Source organism: Penaeus chinensis, chromosome 9 (genome assembly GCF_019202785.1).
Source record: "Penaeus chinensis breed Huanghai No. 1 chromosome 9, ASM1920278v2, whole genome shotgun sequence".
Lineage (NCBI taxonomy): Eukaryota > Metazoa > Arthropoda > Malacostraca > Decapoda > Penaeidae > Penaeus > Penaeus chinensis.
The window spans coordinates 10,926,260-10,947,250 of NC_061827.1; the positions used below are offsets into that span (position 1 = coordinate 10,926,260).

The 20,991-nt window shown below is 35.8% G+C and overlaps 1 protein-coding gene across 1 annotated transcript; it reads left to right on the forward strand.

Annotated features, from left to right (window-relative positions):
- Positions 1-346: 346 nt before the first annotated feature.
- LOC125028983 lies at positions 347-19,791 on the forward strand. The gene is made up of 13 exons (XM_047618671.1): positions 347-2,977; positions 3,549-3,749; positions 4,852-5,000; positions 5,208-5,336; positions 5,787-5,968; positions 6,328-6,520; positions 6,748-6,922; positions 7,172-7,351; positions 7,472-7,690; positions 8,074-8,367; positions 9,828-9,925; positions 10,046-10,152; positions 18,444-19,791. Exons 1-13 carry the CDS (start codon positions 391-393, stop codon positions 18,538-18,540), a joined length of 4,611 nt encoding a protein of 1,536 aa, XP_047474627.1. The 5' UTR covers positions 347-390; the 3' UTR covers positions 18,541-19,791.
- Positions 19,792-20,991: the final 1,200 nt, after the last annotated feature.

Genomic DNA, 20,991 nt, shown 5'->3' on the forward strand with positions numbered 1-20,991 from the left:
CGTATCACTACGTCTGTGATAAGAACAGGGACAGAGATGGCCGAAACACGAGACTCGTTTTCAAACTCATTCATGGAGCGATCTCTTAGAACTGCCATAGTCAGAAAAGAGTGCAAATTTGAAGTGTACAGAACTCACTATCGAACACTTTTATACCTCCAAATGCATTTTTGTCGCATGACACCCGTTGCAACAGATCAAAGTGAGATGTAAACAAAGAGCTGTTAATTAAATTCGAGCCTCAGGACATTCCATCGCGGCGAAGACTCGTTTTTCTTGGTTCAGGCTCAGCGTCAGCCACTCAGCGGCCGCCTCCGTCTAGCGCGCGAGCTTCCCATTGATCCTTGTTCTCTCGGAAGACCCCATAGTAACTCCGAGACGGGGGTTCACATGTCACACAACGGAACCCTAAACATTTCACGCGACGATGTTGGGGAGGTTAGACGTGTGTTCATCCTCAAGAATGGAGGTAGTGAAACGGCGGGGTGTGATGGGCAAGGGGTTGCGCCTCTATCCCGAACGCCCTCCATAAGCAACGCCACAACGCAACATGGCGGCAGTGATAGCGGGGGTATTAATGGGAATTGTGACAGTGATAACGTTATAAATGGGATGCTGAGGGCGGGCGAGGAAGATGTGGATCCAACCAGTGATTTGGGGGCTGACCTCCAGCACATCGAGGAATGGCTCAAAACGCGGAGTGACAGTTTGTCAAGCTTTGACTTTGACTCTGAGATCAAGCCTTCAGAAATTGACATCAGTGACCTTTTTAATCTCAAGAGTAGTGTGCAGTTCCACGTGGGTGGCCAGGACTATGGGCTTGTATTTTCCAAAGATGGAGCAAGTGATGCAGGTACATCAAGTAATGCATTACCTAGCCAGTTTACGTTCCCAGATATGGGTGACAACCTTAGTGGAAGTGGGAGTCGCCGAAATAGCTTCACCAAAAAGTTAGAAACGCTGATGCAGGTAGACAAGGGTTTATTCGAGGAGTTGCTTTTGACGGATCAGAACAAGAAATGTGGGGCCAAAAAGATAGAAAATATGCCCTCATTATCATCTGAAGATAGAGGCCTGTTTGAAGAATTGCTCTTACCGGGGGCTCAGGAAGAATGGGCGAGGCATGCCCAGGAATTGCTCCTGGCTGTCACAATGGAAAAGAAGGAAACGGTAGGTTCAGGATCAGCCATTGGAGAAGGCGAATCTCTGCCGGAGCCAATGGAATGCAGTGACCCCCTGTCATCAAGCACACAGGATGCAAGCACAAGCCAGGAGTCCACCGACGAGCTCGACCTTATGGTAAGGAACATTCAGCCCATCAAACTCATGAGCCCACAGGAAATTGAAAATATGGCATCAAGGCCACTGGGTTTTGATGAAACCCCAGTGAAGGCTGAGACCCAGAGGAACAGGGAGGTTACAAATCAGATTGAAGAAGATTTTAATTTTCATCCTTTTGGGACACGAGGTTGCGATGACAGCAGCACCTTGCCACAGGATATTCTTGCTAGTCCTAACAGTGAGGTTGACAGCAAGCTCTCAAGCATATTAGCAATGGATGCCTCAAACGATACACTGGAGATTGAGAGTTCAAGTGCAAGTGACATGCTTGAGAACCTAAACAAAACTCCCCCAAAGCCAGAAAGGAGCATATCACCTGGAACATTTTTAGTAAAACTGGAACCCAAAGAGAACCAAGTATCTCAGGATAAGACTACACCTAATACTTTTTCTCTAAGTCAACAGACATCAACTGTCATGCCACCTCCACAAACCACTCTGTCAACTGCAACTTCACATGCATATTCAACTTCTGTTCCTATTTCAATACTGGATGTTAGTGACATAAATAATATTATGTCTAGGACAGTGACTACCAACAGTAGTAACTTGATACACACTCCTGTCAACAGTACAATGGTAAATCTTACTGCAGCAACTACAACTACTACCACATCCATCAATATGGCTCCAAAAGGGCTACTTAAAATTCCTTCAGGTCTGGTTAGAGCAGAATTAAAGAAGTTACCAGTTGGAATGGTTCAGCTGCGATTAGCAGCACCACCAGTTTCATCTTCAGCTACTGTTGTGCCCACCAGTGCTACTCCAACAACAACAGCAGGTGGGGCACAGTTGCCAAGACCAGCTTTCATTCTGAGACCCCTTATTACACCAGGACAACAGATCCAGCAACAGGCACCCCAGCCAAACAGTATGGCACCCAAGACTATTGGGGTCCCAAAAGAAAGTACTCCATTAACTCTGACTCCATTGAAGGTAGTTGCAGTACAGCCTCCAAACAAGCCTGGTACTGCTAATGTAACAATTACTGTAGATCGTAAAGCAAATCTCACAACAGTCAACATTGTTTCATCAAATAAGAAACACACTGTCTTCAAGATTAATACCTGTGATTTAGTTAGAGCTGTTTCAAGTATTCAGGAGCTACACCTGGAACCACTGGGACTCACTCCACAACAGTTGCTGCGCTCAGCACACACAGCGCATAGATTAATTCAAGAAGTACATCAGGGGACAGCCCGCCAGGCTAAGTCTGGAGGGAAAGATGGTAGTTCTGGGCCTCAAAACTTTGAGATTAACCAGGTCCTTCAGGAGGTTAAGGCTCCCATATCAAGAATGCAGCAGGGACCACTTGCATTATTGAGACAAGCTGCTGCAACTGCTAGATCTACTCCTGTTACAAGTGCTTTGAGTCCAAATACAAGTAGTGCTATTGTCACATGTAACAGTGTAGGGTCATCTTTAATAGGAACAGCACCAGTTTTTGTAACTACTTCAGCCTCAGGGCTAACAGGAAAACCCCCAATTACATCAGGAGCTGTCTTAACAACTGCCAAAGGGATACAGACCAGTTTAGCTACACAGAAAACCCAGATGGATTCTTCACCACCATCTACTAGTTCAGATGGCAGAGGTTCACGCTTACCTGTCATCACCTCACCTGACAAATCACAGTGTAAGTACTTGAGAAACTATGATGAGTGTGCAGTGTTTATTTATTTTCTTTGTTTATTGATTAATTTTTTGGTATTTTTTTATTGCTGAATTACTTGAAATAAAAGAAAAAATAATTTTCTCTTTTCCAACTCTTATATTTATTATTATTTTTTCATGTGAAAAATCGTTATATTTACCTATTTATTAGTGTTGTTATTTTTGTTGTTGTTATTATTATTATTATTATTATTATTATTATTATTATTATTATTAAATTGTTATTGTTATCATTATCATTACTATAATTTCTACTTGTAGGTAGATGACTTAAAACTAAATGTAGTATGTAACATAATTTACAGCACACAAAATATACAGTACAAACACACTCACACACACACACACACACACACACACACACACACACACACACACACACACACACACACACACACACACACACACACACACACACACACACACACACAAAAACAAAGTCATACTTTTTTATCTACTCATGAAACATATTGTTACTTTTACACACATACACACAAGTTTTTATATTTGAAACTAAGAACATCTTTTCACAGTGAAAAACGAAGGCGTGGGGCTTTCTCTGCGACCTGGTGCTCCACCTACCATGGTCTCGGTCCCTTCTGTCTTAGACACGCTGTCTGCCTCATCTTTAGTGTCTGGAGACCTTCTTCAGACCTCTGCACATTCTCCTTCCTCATCAACAACTACACAGAATGATGAAGATGTTAATGATGAAAACCCTGAAATGTGTATAGGTATGTGAATGACTTAAAGTCTAGTAGAGGTTTACTTCTTAATTAGATCCTAATTTGGTTTCTCTATGGGTAATTTAAGGTGAGTCAGGTTTCCCAATTTCTTTTCCCTTTTCCTTTATTTTCACATAAAATGTAAATATAAGTGAAAGTGATAGGAAAAAGCATAGGCAACTTTAACTTTATGTATGACTTCAACTTGCACATAAGCCTTTGATGAACCTTTGATGTTTATTACATGTTTAAGTACCATTTCATTGTAACTTGTTAACTTGTTCAAATTTCTGTGATATACGATGTATGAAAAGGCTACATGGGATAGTATTATACTTGGGAAAAACATCAGATTGATAGCAGTTTACTATGCATAAGGATATGGTGAGAATGTGAGAGGTGTAAGCCATCTGGGTAAAGGTTTGTGGGTGAAGAAGGCAAGAGATCAAATGAAGGACAACAAAAGATGGAGCTTCAGGGCAACACATTACAAAGCTTTTACTTCAGGCAATGCTTTTTGGTAAGTTTTAAGTAGGTATTTTATAATTTTTATTTGTTGACTGTAATGTGTTATGTTGTGCCTTATTAAGTTTTTGTATATATTTATAGAAAAGAGTAATGAAAAATATATACATTACTAAATATATATAACACAGTACCTCAAATTTCCACAAAATGCAGTGTTCAAACCAATCTGCTTAAGAAGAAATGTGGAACCCCTTCCTCTAGGACATTTTTTTTAGGTTTATCAAGAAAGTGTATTAGCTTTAGTAGGGTGTATGTATATTTACAGTAAAAGACTCTTATTAAGTATTCTAATGATACGTATTCTTCAGGTACTTACAAATTGGCAATGTATTAATTGTATTGAATATTGCTTTCATGTAATGTCTTTATATATGGTCCTAATGTAGATTATGCTTCACAAATTAAGATATGAATTCTGCAATTCAAACCTGGCAGTCTTCAGGCTGGAAGCATGAACTTTAATTTGACATTTCTACCTGGCATTGAGGAGATATCTTCTTAATCCCACTGAAATTTCCATGATGGTCACATAGTCCCTATTAATTTTATTAGTTATTGAAGTATCTAATTTCTGTTACTGTAGTTTCAGATGAGGTTGCAGACAAGGCTTTGGAAGAATTAGGTATTCATATAGATTCACTGCAGTGTGAACCTTCGCCACAAGGTGGGAAGCGTTGGCTCTGTCCAATAAAAGGTTGCTGTAAACATTTCCCCAAGCTTTCATCATTAAAGGTAATCAATGAAGCATTTAGAAGTTTTTTTTTTGTTGTTTTATGAACTGAAACTACTACATCTGCATATGTGACCTCATCACTGTTATCTTAATCTTTATGGCATTAAGTTGTAAAGGAAACATATTGTATATATTTCTTCATCTTACATTTGCAAAATATTTGTACAAATATAATTGTTAATTAAGTTGGTTCTTTTCGTTCAAAGGTACATCTTTTAAGTCACAATGGAATCCGACCTTATAAATGCAGCTATGAAAATTGTGATTGGGCTTTTTACACATGGTATAAGCTGAAAAGACATATTGAAACACATCTTAAGAGAAGAGATTTTGCAGTGAGTATACTTTTTTCTTCAGTTTGATCTTGCAGCCCCTGCTACATCTTATTTCATGATTTGGCTTTTTAAATCTTTCACCATCAGTCTTGTGCAACATTTTGGATAATATCAGTTGATGTAGAAGAGGTATTGGGATACCAGAGGTTCTACCCAAACATTTTATTTTTTACAAGGTTTATAAATGCAGAGTTGAAGAAATTACTACATATCAAACAAGGAACAGTCAGGGAATAACACTATGATATTTTATTAGCCATGCAGTCAGTTTCCTACTTGATTTTTTTGTAACTTGATTTGTTGAGTCAGATTTCATGGTGTCATTATATGAGTAAATATAAGAAAAGGAAAAAGAATAGATATATCCCTTTTACCCCTTAGTTTAAATGTGAAAAGAAAAAAATGCAGTTCAATGCCTGTAATTTATCTGTTTATGTATTCTAATTTCAGTGCTCCGAACCTAACTGCAATAGAAGGTTCACTACTGTGTACAACCTCAACACACATCTTCGATTACATCAAAGACCAAAGTGCTGGATGTGTTCACTGCCAGAATGTACAAAAGCATTTCATACAAGGAGAGAGTTAGAGGTCCATATGAAGACCCACAAAGATGTAGAGGCTCCATATAAGTAAGTTTTGCATAATCAGGACATTTTACCTTAATCATAGTTTTAAACTTAATTTTAGTTTCTGCAATGAAATTAACTTTTGTGATGTAATGCTATTGATATAAATTTATACTTTTGTGATTGGATATTAGTGATAATGTTATATGAAATACAGTTATTTTATTAGGATATTTTGCATTCAAACAATAAACACCAACCTCCCACATAAAAAGAGAATACAAAACATTTTCTTCTTCGATCAGAATATCTCTTGTATGATGATTTAACTAGATCAGTTAATAATGTCTAAATAAGAATTAATAATAGCTTTGTATGTCAATATGTCTTAATGTTATTGTACATTATTACTTGTTTAACAGATGTGGAGTTGATGGCTGCAGTAAATCATACTTCACGCCAAATTCCCTAACCTCACACATGCGCAGTCATCACAAGGAAGAAGAACTGCGATGCCAGTGGACAGGATGCGGGAAGAAGTTTGATAAACCGTGTAGACTAAAGGCTCACATGAGGGTACACACTGGCCAGAGACCATTTGTGTGTACATATGAGGTAGATGCTCAATACTTTTTCCATTAATTATTTATTGAACACTTGTTATTGTTACTGTATTAGACAAGCTGACATAGTACTACTTTTCATTTATCTTATCTCTAAATAAGTTATAATACGTGGTTTAAAGAATAAATATATATATTTTTTTTAAATTCATAAATTTATGCTTATTCTATGCCTGATACTTGGCAGTATATATAAATAATTATTGTTTTAATTTTCAGGGCTGTAATTGGTCTTTCCAAAGTGCAAGTAAACTGAGTCGCCACCAGCGGAAGCATACAAATGACAGAAAATTCACCTGTACCATATGTCAAAAGTCATTTTTGCGATCAGAACACTTAAAGGGCCATCTCCTCATCCACACTGGTGTCAGGAATTTCCAGTGTCCTGTTGAACGTATGTAATGGAGAAACAAATTCTTCTTAGTGAATGATTTCTTTTGTTGCATAAATAATTACTAGTTTTAATTTCTTCAGCTAATTATACATTTCAGTTGAAGGAATAAAAAATCACCACTTCATAATTCAGTTGTCTGTGTCATGGATTGTATAGTTATTATCTTATTTTGTGTTGTAATATTTGTATGATTTATATAAATCCCATCATGTTTATTTATAATTCAGACAAATATTTTATCTCTTGCAGATTGCAATGCAAAATTTACAGCAAAGAGCAGTTTGTACGTCCACCTGAAGAAGCATGAAGGGAAAACCAAAGAGAACAATAATAAAGTAACTTATCACTGCCCTATTGATACCTGTGACAAGAGTTATAATTCTAAGTTCAACCTCCGTCAGCACATGCTGAAGAACCACACCATTCTGAGTGAGTTTAATCAGTATACATCTATTAAGGTTTCTCATTGCACTTTTTATGCTCTGATATGAGAGGTTTAAAAGAGATGCACTATATGTAAGTCCATAATCCTAATATATATCTCAACAGCAACAGATACAAGTCAATTGGATTATATAACGCTACTAGGGGAAAAGGACCTCATGATGGACCACCTTCTGCCACTGACCGCTGGTGGTTCCACGTCAGCCTCTGCAACTCTTGACCCCAATGTTCCAGCCTCATCACTGGCACCATCTTCTCATGCAGGGGACACCCATGCCACATTGCTTTCAAGTATTGAGCTCATTAATGGGGACATTGGCGCAGGTATATGACACATTCTATGTTTAGTTACCAAAGAATATGCACTTAAATATGACATTAAAAATTCAGACTTAAAATGAGCTATGTATATTGTTTATATATTTATATGTTTATTGTTTTCTCACACTTATTTTCAAAATCTCTGTTAAAGTTTTAAGGAGTCGATAGTAAATAGATTTAGTTTTTAAATCCCCCTTTTTTTCTTCTTTTTCTTTCTCTCTTTTCTTTGTGTGTTTGTATGCGTGTACATGCATACACGTGTATGTGCCAGCCTTGCATGTGTGCACTCACACAAGGGTATGTGTGCAAGCATGTCTGTGACTTGATTTTAAGAGTAATGAAAGCACACTTTATACATGAAAAATAATCTGAATCAACTCTTGCAGATGGTACTAACATTCCACCCATTATCGTGATGGAAGGGAGAGCTGCAGCAGAAGCCATCGAAGGCATGGATGTTGGTATGCCAGACTCGCTTATGGGTAATACAGCTGTAGGGAATGGGGAAAGTGAAGTAGAGTCCCTTGATATGCCAACTATATCAAAAGATTCAGTGCCAGGGTCTGGAGGCTCTGCAAGAACTGACGTCCTTGGTAACATACTCCGTTCACGTAGAGCAAGAAAAAGACAGCAGTTGAATTTAGCAAAGAAAATGGCAGAACTTGGATGTCATATATCAGGTGAGTGGACACACTCTTTTGTTATTGATATTCCTAACATTACAGACTCATCATAAATAAGTAATGTTCATATTCCCCATGTTTGGGACAAATTTCTGAAAATTAAGAAAAATAATTTTAAACACATCAAATGCCAGATTATAAGAAGCTGCTACCTATAAGGTGTACCCCTGTGTTTGAAAGACATAAAAGAAAATTATATTAACTATCTTAGTGCAGATGAGTACTGTATTTTGTCAATTGACCTTTCTGGGAATATATTTTATTCTGAGTATGGTTGTATGAATGAGGAAAATAGAAAATATAACCAGTTTCACGCAGATTTATTGCTTAGGAGGAAAAGTATGTTGAAATTTCTAAAATAATGTTAGTCTACCGTTTTAAACCTAACAATTACTTTACATTAATGCTGGGACTTTTACATTTTCCTCTGCATGGCATTACTGTATTCATAATTTTATTTCCAAGACAAACTAAATATATGCAGTTGATGGACAATAGCTATTTTTGGCCTTGATTATTCAGGTGCACTGATTATGGGATACCTTTCATAAATTTTTGTATGAGAAAAGTGCAAATAGCAATTGATATTACTTTCCTTGTGTGTACTGTTTAAGATTAGTATAGTTTTTCTTGAAGAAGACTAAAAATCATTGTTAAACAGTCTTAGAAAAAAATAGATTGATGCAAGTGGAAAGAAAGTTAATATGTGCACTATCCTTTTTACTTTTTTGTGCATGTTGGCTATTTAATTACCAAACCCCCATAGTGAAAGAAATTGATACAAATAATTGAACATTAAATGAGAAGAAATTATGTTAGCCTTCTCTCCTCTCCTTTTCTTTTCTTTTTGGGGATTTGTTCTTACAAACAGGGCTGTGGAGTCGGAGTCGGAAGGAATTTGGTGTTGCTGGAGTCGGTAAAAAACTCCCCACTCCGACCCCGACTCTGACCTCAACATAAATTCCAAAAATCCCACTTTTTTATTTTTTTCCTTCTTCTTCTTCTTCTTCCTCTTCTTCTTCTTCTTCTTCTTCTTCTTCTTCTTCTTCTTCTTCTTCTTCTTCTTCTTCTTCTTCTTCTTCTTCTTCTTCTTCTTCTTCTTCTTCTTCTTCTTCCCCCAAGAATATACAATAAAAAGGCCATACTAGCATAACTATAACCACTTGACTCAAACCTTTAATGACATGGGATTAAAAGGTAGCCTATAGTTTTTATGAACTCCATTTTGTAAAGTTTTAATACCAAGGGATTGGAGTCAAGAGTCGGGTGCTTTGAGTACAGACTCCACAGCCCTGCTAACAAATATATTTCTTTACTCAACATTTACTTCTTCTTTTATTTTCCTTTCCTTTTCTTCTTCTCCTTCTCCTTCTTCTTCTTCTTCTTCTTCTTCTTCTTCTTCATAACAGATATTAAATTCAGATTAATATTAAATTACAATTTATCATCGTATACAGGTACTGATGGTGTCGTGAGTTTCACCAATGATGTAGTGTTATCAGCATCAGCAGTTACCTTACCAGCTACTTCACATCTTCAGTCAACTTTATTACAAGTAAGTTCTCTTGTTGACTCTGATATATGGAGGAGTTAATCTAGATCTTGTGTCACTTTTTTTTTTTTCGCAGAACATTTATTTTGATGGTAATTTGTGTTTGTGTTTTTTCTTTAACAGGATGATGCGGTTACTAGTGAGTTGTACCAAGAAACGCTAATGGGACATGATCTGCTCTCTGACCCTACTACAGATCCACAGTCAACTATCAATCTCCGTGACCTGGAGTAAAGATCAAATCCATTTCAGACATAAGTTCTTTTATAATCTGACTGATCTCATTTTTATAGGAACTATGTATATGTGGGAAAGTGTGAAAGAAATATTGAACACAGTCACTTTCTTTCTCATTCTATCTCCTCACCTCTCTTCTCTTTCTCTCTCTCTTTCATTCTCTCCTCACTTCTCTTCTGTCTCATTCTCTCTCCTTACCTCTTCTCTTCCTCTATTCTCCCTCCTCACCCCTCACTCCTCTCTTCTCTCTTATCCTATCATTTCCTGTCTTTTCTCTCCTCTTCTCTTCTTGCTTATCCTTCCCTCTCTCGCATGTGTCCTATGAACACATACCTGTGGCAAGTGTGTTTTATCAGAATGTTTATTAGTGTTAACTGCAACATTTTGATACTATTGTTGATATGTTGTGGTTATGAGTGCTGGGTGAATGATACTGTTTTCCCCTTTTCCCTAAGTCATACAATTCTGTGATAAAAGAACTAACTTTGAGAAGTTGAGTCTCACTTGTTGGTTTCTTTATAGTTGTAATATTTTGGATGAATATTTTGTAAGACATCTCACATTAAGCAAACTGAAGCTCATTGAACTTGGAATCTGAGTGCACATTATCTGTTTCCTAGACTTGGCTTGTAGTCTGTGATCCTTGTGTGTGAAATTCAGTGATTTTCTTAAGCTAAGAAAGAATAGCAGAGGAATGGAGGCTTCATGTTTTTCCTTTTTTGTAGCAGGGGCGGTGTTGCTGATAGATATTGTTTCTTCGTATATTTTGGTGGTTAGAAATTACCAGAAGACTTTTTCTGTAGAAAAGGTTAACTGTCGGTTTCATTAACTTGATTATAAATGGTATGATATATGGTTGTAGAAGAAAAAATGTTTAATGGTAATATTGAATGAAATCCGAAGGAGTAGATTTATTTTTGAGAGGGTCTATGAAAATATGTTGATAAATTTGTGAACAATAATCACAAGTAAATGCAGTTTGTTTTTTTGAATCTGGTTATAATGAAATGGTAATTATATTGAATCATATTTTATCTAGGCATTAAAGATTATTTGCATCAAATCAGAGTATGTGTGTATATATATGTGCATATATGTATATATATACATATATGTATATATATATATATATATATATATATATATATATATATATATATATATGTGTATATATGTATATATATGTGTATATATATATCTATATATATATATATATATATATATATATATATATATATATATATATATATATATATATATATACACACATATATATACATATATATATACATATATATACATGTATATACATGTATATACATATATATACATATATATACATATATATACATATATATACATATATATACATATAAATACATATATATATATATATATATATATATATATATATATATATATATATATATATATTATGTATATATTATATATGATATTTATGAACATATACCAGTTATGCACAGTTAATTCTTCACTATGTCTTCAATAATTTACTGGAAATACATTGGAAGGGTCAAATTTTGTACATTGATATTAGCTACTGTATGATGGCATGTAACCAAACATGTATACTATTTATTACATGAATGTGCAAGAGCTATAGTTTTATATAAAGCAGTCCTGATTTTTTAGAAGTATGTATTTCATGAATTAAAAACTTGTTAATCAATGTTGAAAAATAGAGTGATTGTATAAATATCACCATGTTTAAACTGAACTGATATATGTGAAATTAAAAGTTGATTAGAAATTCTGTTATTGTAGCAGATGTTGTTATAGTTTACATATTCTGGGAATTGAGTTATTTGCATTGTCATATTTTTTTTTTTTTTTTTTTTTTTTTTCTTTTCTTTCTTTTTTTTTTCTTTTTCTTTTTTTTCTTCTTTTTCAATATTTCCCTCTATTATGATGTAAGCTAAATTAAAGATCACTTAATTTTTGAGACATGAAGGGTAACACGCCTTCCAGAGTAAAAGTGTTTGATTCAGTAGTAGATCATTTTTATGCTAAGTATTATTCTTCTTTTAATTACTGTTCGTATTTGTATTTTCTGATATAGTCTAGTTGTTTCTAACTTATTCATGTTGTTATTTTTCTTATTTTTCTTCTTCCTTGCATTGTGTTCTTACTATATGGCTAGTTTGGATAAATGGGCTTACATACCAAAAGAAAAATAACAATTCACTTGTGTGTATATTTTGTGAACATGAAATTATGGATAGAATACAACCAGGTACTCGTGCATCTGCTACTAATATTTGATGGTAGGAAGAATTCAGGAGAGAGAGCCATTATTTCATTTGGTAACAAGAAAAGTTAACTCAAGTTGTAATGAAATATGAAAATATGGAAGGAATGCATTTCATTTTTCAGAATTTGGTTTGTAGTCATTCATGCCAGTAGAATATTGTATTAATTATTATTTGCCTTCTTCAGCTGTACTCAAGTTATAGTGCATAGTATCATGTAGAGAATATATTGCCTGTTCTCTTTAACATGGGCATTACTCACACTGCCATAGGTTATAAGTTGAAATAGTTAGAGGTACCTTCACTGCCTCCACCATACTGCGTGCTTCACTTTTATAAGTAATACAGTATTCTGAATAATAGATGCACATGATGATATAGCCAAATTTTACATTTTATTTTTGTTATCACATCTGAAACAGTAGCATGGAGGAATCTGGTGGATAAAGGAGTGTACTCTCAACAAGCTGCTGGTATGGGACAAACTAATGTAAGAGTTACACTTAGACTTTTATGTGGTGGAAGCTCTGACTGGAGACAGTTTGCATTGTCTGTTAAAATACTTTTTGCTTTAGTAATAGTATTGACTTCCTGTAATGATGTATGTAAGGTGTAATTAGAAATGTGGTTGTGGTTTCCAGATATTTTACCAGCTGTTCTGTGTAGTAGAAATTTACCATTTGTGTTTGACCCTTGAAACAAATATTCAGTAATCCCTGTGTAAGGGTGAAAGAATGCCATAAAACTGGCTTATTTTTATAAAGTTTATTATATTTTATAGTTTCAATCTTGACTATTATTACCGATATGGAGTTATGTCTTTTTTCATTTTTTATACACATTCTAACAAATGTAGCCTTTAATAACAGCATGAATAGTTAATCAAAAGTTAATCCAATATACCTGACTGTTTTAAAGCAATGCAGGTATTTGAAAAATAGTTTTATTGTTTTGTATTATTTTGTTGATTATCAGTATTATTTATTTTTCTAATTTTTATTGCCAGCGTTTGTGCCAAAGTATGGCTGTGAAAAATTGACGAGGTTGAACACAAGTCATATCAGTGAAGAATAGTTACGGTAACATAAAAATATATATATATATCTATAAACTACAGTATTTATCTTCCAATCCTGACCTTTGTCCTCTTTAATTTTTGCAAGGAATGCCATTGTTTATGGTGTATCTTTCTTGCAACTTTAACTCATAATTTTTTTTTATGAATTTCTTCTTTTCCTCTGTGTCCTTAATTTTCTAATGTTTTTAACATTGTGGTTAGTGGAAGCAGTTGCTTATACATTTACAGTTAGATCAACTGATTTTTACACTCACAAGATCTTGTAATTTTATATGTGATTTTGGTCTTGACTCACTTTCTCCTTTTCCATGCTGCAAACATTTACTGAAGATTTGTGTTGTTGCATTTGGTATGGTTGACTTTAAAAAGAAATATCTGTTGGTTATAGGATGGTACAGGAGTATTTGTATGTTGTGATGGTAGAAATTAATGTATTTATAGAGAAGTATATCATTAGAGAAATAATTGAATTATTTTTGCTAGAGATTAGTGTTCCTTGCATAAATTTTAAGATGACTGCTGATGGTTTCAGTTCAGTTGTCAGCAATGATATGCTCAATTTCACATGAGAGGTGTTTAATGTTAAAGTCCACAGTTGTGAAATATTACACAGTATTACCTATCCCAAAAGGTCATTTTGTGGATTATCTTTACATTGTCTATAGTTCTGAAAAGTTAGCACTAACATATTCTCAGAAAATAATACCATTTCACAGCACATTGGTGACATCTTACTCTTTTTTATATAAAGTTGACATGCTGAATGTTTCTTTGCTATAGCACTCTTTTACTGTTTACTATTGTGCAATTGTTGTTGATTAGACTAAACTAGGTGTTGGTGGAATTACATTATATGGACATTATAATTCTTCAGATTTTCCAGTAATGTTCTATAAATTCAAAATGCTGAACTGCATCATGAAATTATAGAATTCAAGTACACTTTCTACTATTACCAATACAGCCAACACCAACACAATTAACATCACCACATTATTGATATGTCTTTTATTGCTTCTGCTTACTACTAGGGAACTTGTAGTATTACTACTACCACCACTATTACTACTACCACCACTATTATTACTACTACTACTACTACCACCACTATTACTACTACTACTACTACTACTACTACTACTACTACTACTACTACTACTACTACTACTACTACTACTACTTCTACTACTACTACTACTACTACTACTACTACTACTACTACTACTACTCTATTACTATTACTATTACTATTACTATTACTATTACTATTCTTTTACTACTACTATGACTGCAACTACAACTACTACAATTACTACTGATACTAGGTGGGTATTTTAAAGTGGTCTTACTTTATTTGATAAAATTATTGCAACCTGGTATTTGAAGAATAGACTGCTAATGAATTATTATTTTACTAATTTGTCACTCGAAGGAAGCCATTGCCATTTTGACAGCAATAACTGATATTATATTTCCCGAATTATAAACCAATCCATACTGTAATATCATACCTCTGTCAATTGTGTAATGCTATTTTCCAAAATATGTGAAAATATAAGGGATTTGATTTGATGCAGAACCTGTCAGGGTATCCTTCTGCATAATCGATTCCTGTTCCTTTCACACATGGCCAAGCTAAGAAGCAGTCCTTGTAGTGCTTCAGTCAAGATGTACCTGACATGTAGTAATTAGTTGAAATCAAGCTTCTGTATTAATGTTAGGTTGCAATAAAAATGTTGGTTCAGATCACTTCATGTATTCTTGTGCTATGATATACCTTGCTCGGTATTATGTTGTCACATAATTATATTTGTTTGTATTCACAAATTTGGTGTCGTGAAATTTTGAGCAAAATGAAAATTTGATATTTTCTTTTACATTCAGTGCTGATCTAACAATTCAGTAGCAAGTCACAAAGGAAATACTTTGTGCAATATTTAATATACTTATATCTTGGGATAGGATGTTGTTTCTTTAACCACATGCAAAAGTTTCATCTGCTGTTGATCATTACAGGTATTAGTTTATCTACTTAGTGTTTTACATTCCAAGGAAAATGGTGGAATGTACTAACAAAGAATGGGTAACATAGCATTAAGCAGTGGTTTTTAGTCTTTTTGCACTACAGACTACAATTGGTTTCCTCAATTACTCAAGGCCCAGTATCCTTGAAAGATTTTTAGGGTGGATGAAAACTTGACTAAAGCTTATTGAATTAGTTGTTTAAAATTCAGTCTGTATGACGAACTACATATAGCTACAGAAGAATGCCATACCTGCAAATGACAGTATAAATATAGAATTATTGTATTCCTATGAAATGCATTATACTGTAGTAAACACTAAAATACACTGATAATATATGCATATATCTTAATAGTTGGTTATTTTGCTAAATAGGTTATTTTTTTTCATCCAATATAACCCCTTAAAAATGGAAGAAAACAACTTTGCATCTACAAATTCAGTGAACAGTAATTGCACGAAGTAGCAGAAACAATGTTCAAGCATTTTTAAAGGGAAAGAAGAAAGCAAAAATATAGACCTAAATCCATTAGTATGAAAACCATAGGCCTTAGATTTTTCTATCGAGGACAAAATGCAACTACCAGGCTAGGGTTGCTAAGGATTTTATATATATATATATATATATATATATATATATATATATATATATATATATATATATAGTGTCGGATTAATGATAGTTATTTGGCAGTCTTTCTTGTCAAGTTCTCTCACCAATAAATTGCATACTCCACTTGACCCCCCCAATCCCTTGCCCGTTGTTGTCGTGGGGGGCTTAGGAGGCGGAGACTGGGACCCAATGCTGGGGAACTCCCCAACCTTGGGACTCAGCCCTCGACTCAACAAATTTTGCATGGTCTATTTTTTTCCCCTCCTACTTTTTCCTTTCTGTCCCTTCACTAACCCCTTCTACTATCCACTTCCTGAGGTGTGAGAGCCGTGCTGAAAGGATGAAAGGCTGACTTTGTGCCAGTCCTGAACGGCCTGAGGGAGCCATGGGCACGGTATTCCCCTGCTTTAGTTGTCTAGCCCTTATCCCTCAAGCGACCCTGAGGGGTGGACCTTTTCTCTCCCCAACATACTCCAGGCTTATCATGGCCAACAATGAATAACCAATAACCATTAACCATTAACCATTAACCATACCATTATTAGAGGCAATTGCCTCTTCATCAAATAGCTCCACCAATTCAAACTCGCCCGATTCCCTGACCCCAGGCATTCCTTTGACCACGGCTCTGAACGCTACAACTAATACCCCCTCCTCAATGCCTACTAGTACAGTATCCCTAGGAGACATCTACTCTCCCAACATGTTCGACTTCAACAACTATTCCCCCACAACCTTCTTCATCAACTACCCCATCCTCCCATATTACTACCTTACAACTTTATTGTCCACCTCCCCATAACACTACCTCCCTCAACACTACTCCCTCTTCCACACTCCCCCATCCTTCTCCTACCCCCATCTCTACAAAATTCTTAAATACTCTATTTAGCCTAGCCAAATGGGACCGATTTTTCGTGATCCCTCCCACAGCTTCTCACACTTTCTGCTTTGACAACCTGTTTTCATTCTTCGAATGCATATACATCCTTCACTTGATCTAACCCCTATACATTACCTTACCCGACCTTAACCCATTTACTCGTCAATTCCTTTGTCCAGCTTTGACAACTAATCACTAACTCAACCACCCTTCATTACCATTTACTATAGTGCTACCTTAGATGTCTAGTACATTTATTTTGCTTTTAACCATTAACCATTAACCATTACTCCACTTGACCAGCCCCATTCAATCAGAGCAGACGCTGGGAAACGGTTCTTGCCTGCTTGCGGATTGGCCACACCTGCCTTACGCATTCCTATATCATGTCACAATCTTATCCGCCCATATGTTCCTTATGTAGTGTTCCTCTTACAATCCCACACATCTGCTATCCAGTCCACGTTGTAATGCAGCCCTTGCCTCAATTTCCCCTCGCTTATCCTCCCTTCCCCAACCTCACACCTAATAGACATCCTTACGGAATCCCACACTTTCTCCTTTGACTTGTTCTCCTTCCTCAAACGCATGCATATCCTTCACGTGATCTAATTCCCTCTTTGCTTATTCCTACCTTAACCCATTTACTCGTCCTCTCTACCTCCATTCCACTTTACCCATTCCAACTCCATCCTACTCCATCCTCCAGTACATTTCATGTCTAGCACATTTATTTTGTTTTTAACCATTAACCATTGAAATACTAGATCCCCAGCTTTGGATTTTCTTTGTTACGGCATTACAATCCATTCATTTGTTTTGTTGATTTTTTTTTCTGTTCTTGCTATTTTGTTCGTTAGGTGGTATCTAATGTATGAATGTTCATTGATATACTGCATTCATGAACCGCTATATACATTTCTCCCCATTCATGTGAGTTTACAATAGTGGGCATACTTAAATACGTAGACGCACTTCGTAATACTTTATGGTAGACAAAGAGCATTTGGAAACTACTCAATACATGTATTTTAATTCATCATACATTGTGCAGGAGTGAAATTTCTTACTCATGCTTATACCAAAGGACAAAGATCCCTAACACTATTAATTGAATTAAGATATGAAGAGAAAAATATTTATGTGTAATTCACCCGGCTAAGTACCGTTAGTACGTTCAGTTCACTCGTCGGGCCAATAGCGAAACCATAGGAATCATACTTTAATAGTATGATATATTGGTAAAAGAAATTAATTTTCCTTGATAACTTATGCATAATTGTTTTCGCGGTTACTGACTAGTTTACTTGAGTATGAACGCGCACTTAAAAACTCCTTCAGGAATGTTTTTCACGTGGGTATGATCAATAAAAAAGTCCCTTCCACCCCAACTCTAATAATTTCTAATTTGACAGAAGTCATGGTCATCACTTCAAAGGCCAGCAAAAAAATGGCGCATCTGGTGAAGGCTGGGCTACGCTATTGGTGTGTCCTATTCAAAGGCGTCAGTAGATGAGTACTCCATTACTCCAAATACTTGTCTTTGGGTCTTGGGCTCGAATGTATATGCCCAGTACTGAAGACAGAGAGAGGGGGTAAAAATAATGATGTTAGTAATAGTGACGTAGAGGAAAGAAGAGGCTGGCGGAGAGAGGGAGATAACATAGCAACTAAATTTGTCTGGAGTATTGCCAATGGCCCGAGTTATGAAAGTATGGTCCAATATAACCATGAACAAGTCGTGTGAGGATGTGAACTCCTGGTCTTGGTCGAATGGCTTTTCCCCTCCCATTGAGAAGTGACCTTACTGAATTGTTAACTGGGGAAGGATGACCAAATGGTACATACATGCTGGTCTGGTATTTAGGATTGCAACTCTCTTGTCCCCCCCCCCCCCTCACAGGGCGTTTGACCTACCAATAAGTTTGCCATTGGTGACAACAGTGTGTCCTGTGGAGACGAGAACCCTGCAGATTTAACGATGTCGTGTCCATCCTGCGCCTCATTGGTCCCCTATTCCAGCAATATCGGCAACCTGATCCATACTCAGCCAAGTCAGTCACCTGGTCTTGTTTTCTTGTGAGGACAAGGACACCACAGAGTTCCTTCCCAACAGCAGAGCAGCCCCTTCTCCTGATGTTCATGTTGACTTTTGTAGTTACAGTAGTAACAACAACTAAGGGCGGGGGGGGGGGGGGCATTTGAAGAAACGAAGAATGCAGCCTGGGCGGCCATAGACATCAATGCCAAAATGTTGCAACCCAGAAGAAGAAGAGGCTTTGCCCATGGTACTAGCCCCCACGCCAACTCAGGGGTCGACTTTCCCTCCTTAGCTAGACTTTCAAAGGACGAGCCAAAACCTCAACCCAAGAGAGAGAGAAAAAAACAAAAAAATCTAAACATGTTTAGGTAACGGTGGCGAATGAGTTTCTTTCCTTTGACCAAACCTCTCGTGAGCCTCAAAAATCACAGATACGGTGGTGATTGTCTTGAATGTAATTAATTCAGAGCAGTGTGATATCACCCAACCTAAGCATATCACAGTGGAGTATTGGTAACTTCTCAAAGAGTGTCGTTTCTGTACGCTTATGTAATCCTGTGTAAATGCACATGATAATGAAAAATTATGTACTTTGTGCATATTTTATTTATCACCGATAGAAATATGATATATCATTTTATTCTACTTAAGCAAGTTGTTAAACTTATATTCTATTAATTGTTGGTCTCACAGAACGATAACAGTGCAGATCTACAGTGAAAAACACGAATCTCTTGTGTAGCAAGCTTCTGTAATTGCTACGAATGTATTAAGTTTGAATTATATATAACATCGTTTCTTGATATAATTGTTTCCCTAGCATCCTACTTCAGCATTTAGGGGCTCGGGGGCTAGGCCCTTTGAGGGGCCCTTGATAGTTTAAGGTTTGATGGAAAATATTTTGTATACAAATATATAAACAGATATTTATTTTCCTGTGCCAAAACATAATAATAATAATAATAATAATAATAATAATAATAATAATTTTAATAATAATAATAATAATAATAATTACGAGGCTTTATTTGGGCCCCCTCCACCAGGGACCTAGGCGCTCTGAGAAGTCGCTCCCTCCCCGACATTTATGCTGCTGAATTTCTCCATACCACTTTGTGACGAATATTCCTTGCTCCCTTGCCCTAAAGTAAATTTGTATAGAGAAGTGCACAGTGAAGAGTAAAACAACCATTTATAAAATATGAGCTGCAATTATCCATATGCATATTATAATTTATTGCGAATGTGTGACATATATGATAAATGTCAATATATTCTTTATCAACATAATAGATTCACTACTAGTGGTATGAACAGTTTTGATTATTAGTGTTAATGCATTTCATTAGCGAGAGAGCTCATTGCTGATAAATTTGTCGAAACAGTAAACGCTCCTTGAAAACGTAATATGTATATAGTAACCTTTTTGATAATACTGACAGTCACAATAAATTTTCCCCCAAAAATATTACTTTCCTTCTGATTCAGAATTATCTTAAAGCACAAAATCCAAATAAACTTTCAAGAAGGTGTAAATAGCAATACCAATGACAATAGATACTCTCCATTGAACTACTTCGTAACCCGGAATTAATTTTAGACTCTCGCTGCCACAGCTCTTGTCAACAGGCGTTCCTGGGAATCTCTCCAATCCTAATTTGTAAGTGTCTTCGTGCAGTTATATATACTTTTATTGTGCATAATGGGCAAAAACCAGTTCATCTTTGTTGAGTGTTGTAATACACCCGGTAAAGATGTCTACATATGGGCCTCACCCTTGTTGCTGTTGATGGTTTTCGTAACGCTTAATTTTTGTTGCAACTGGAGTATGTATGAAAAAAGATGATTAACTGTAGTATATTATCCATATTCATTAGAAAGATGCAGAGATGTAGAAGGCCAACTATTATGGTGCAGTGTCA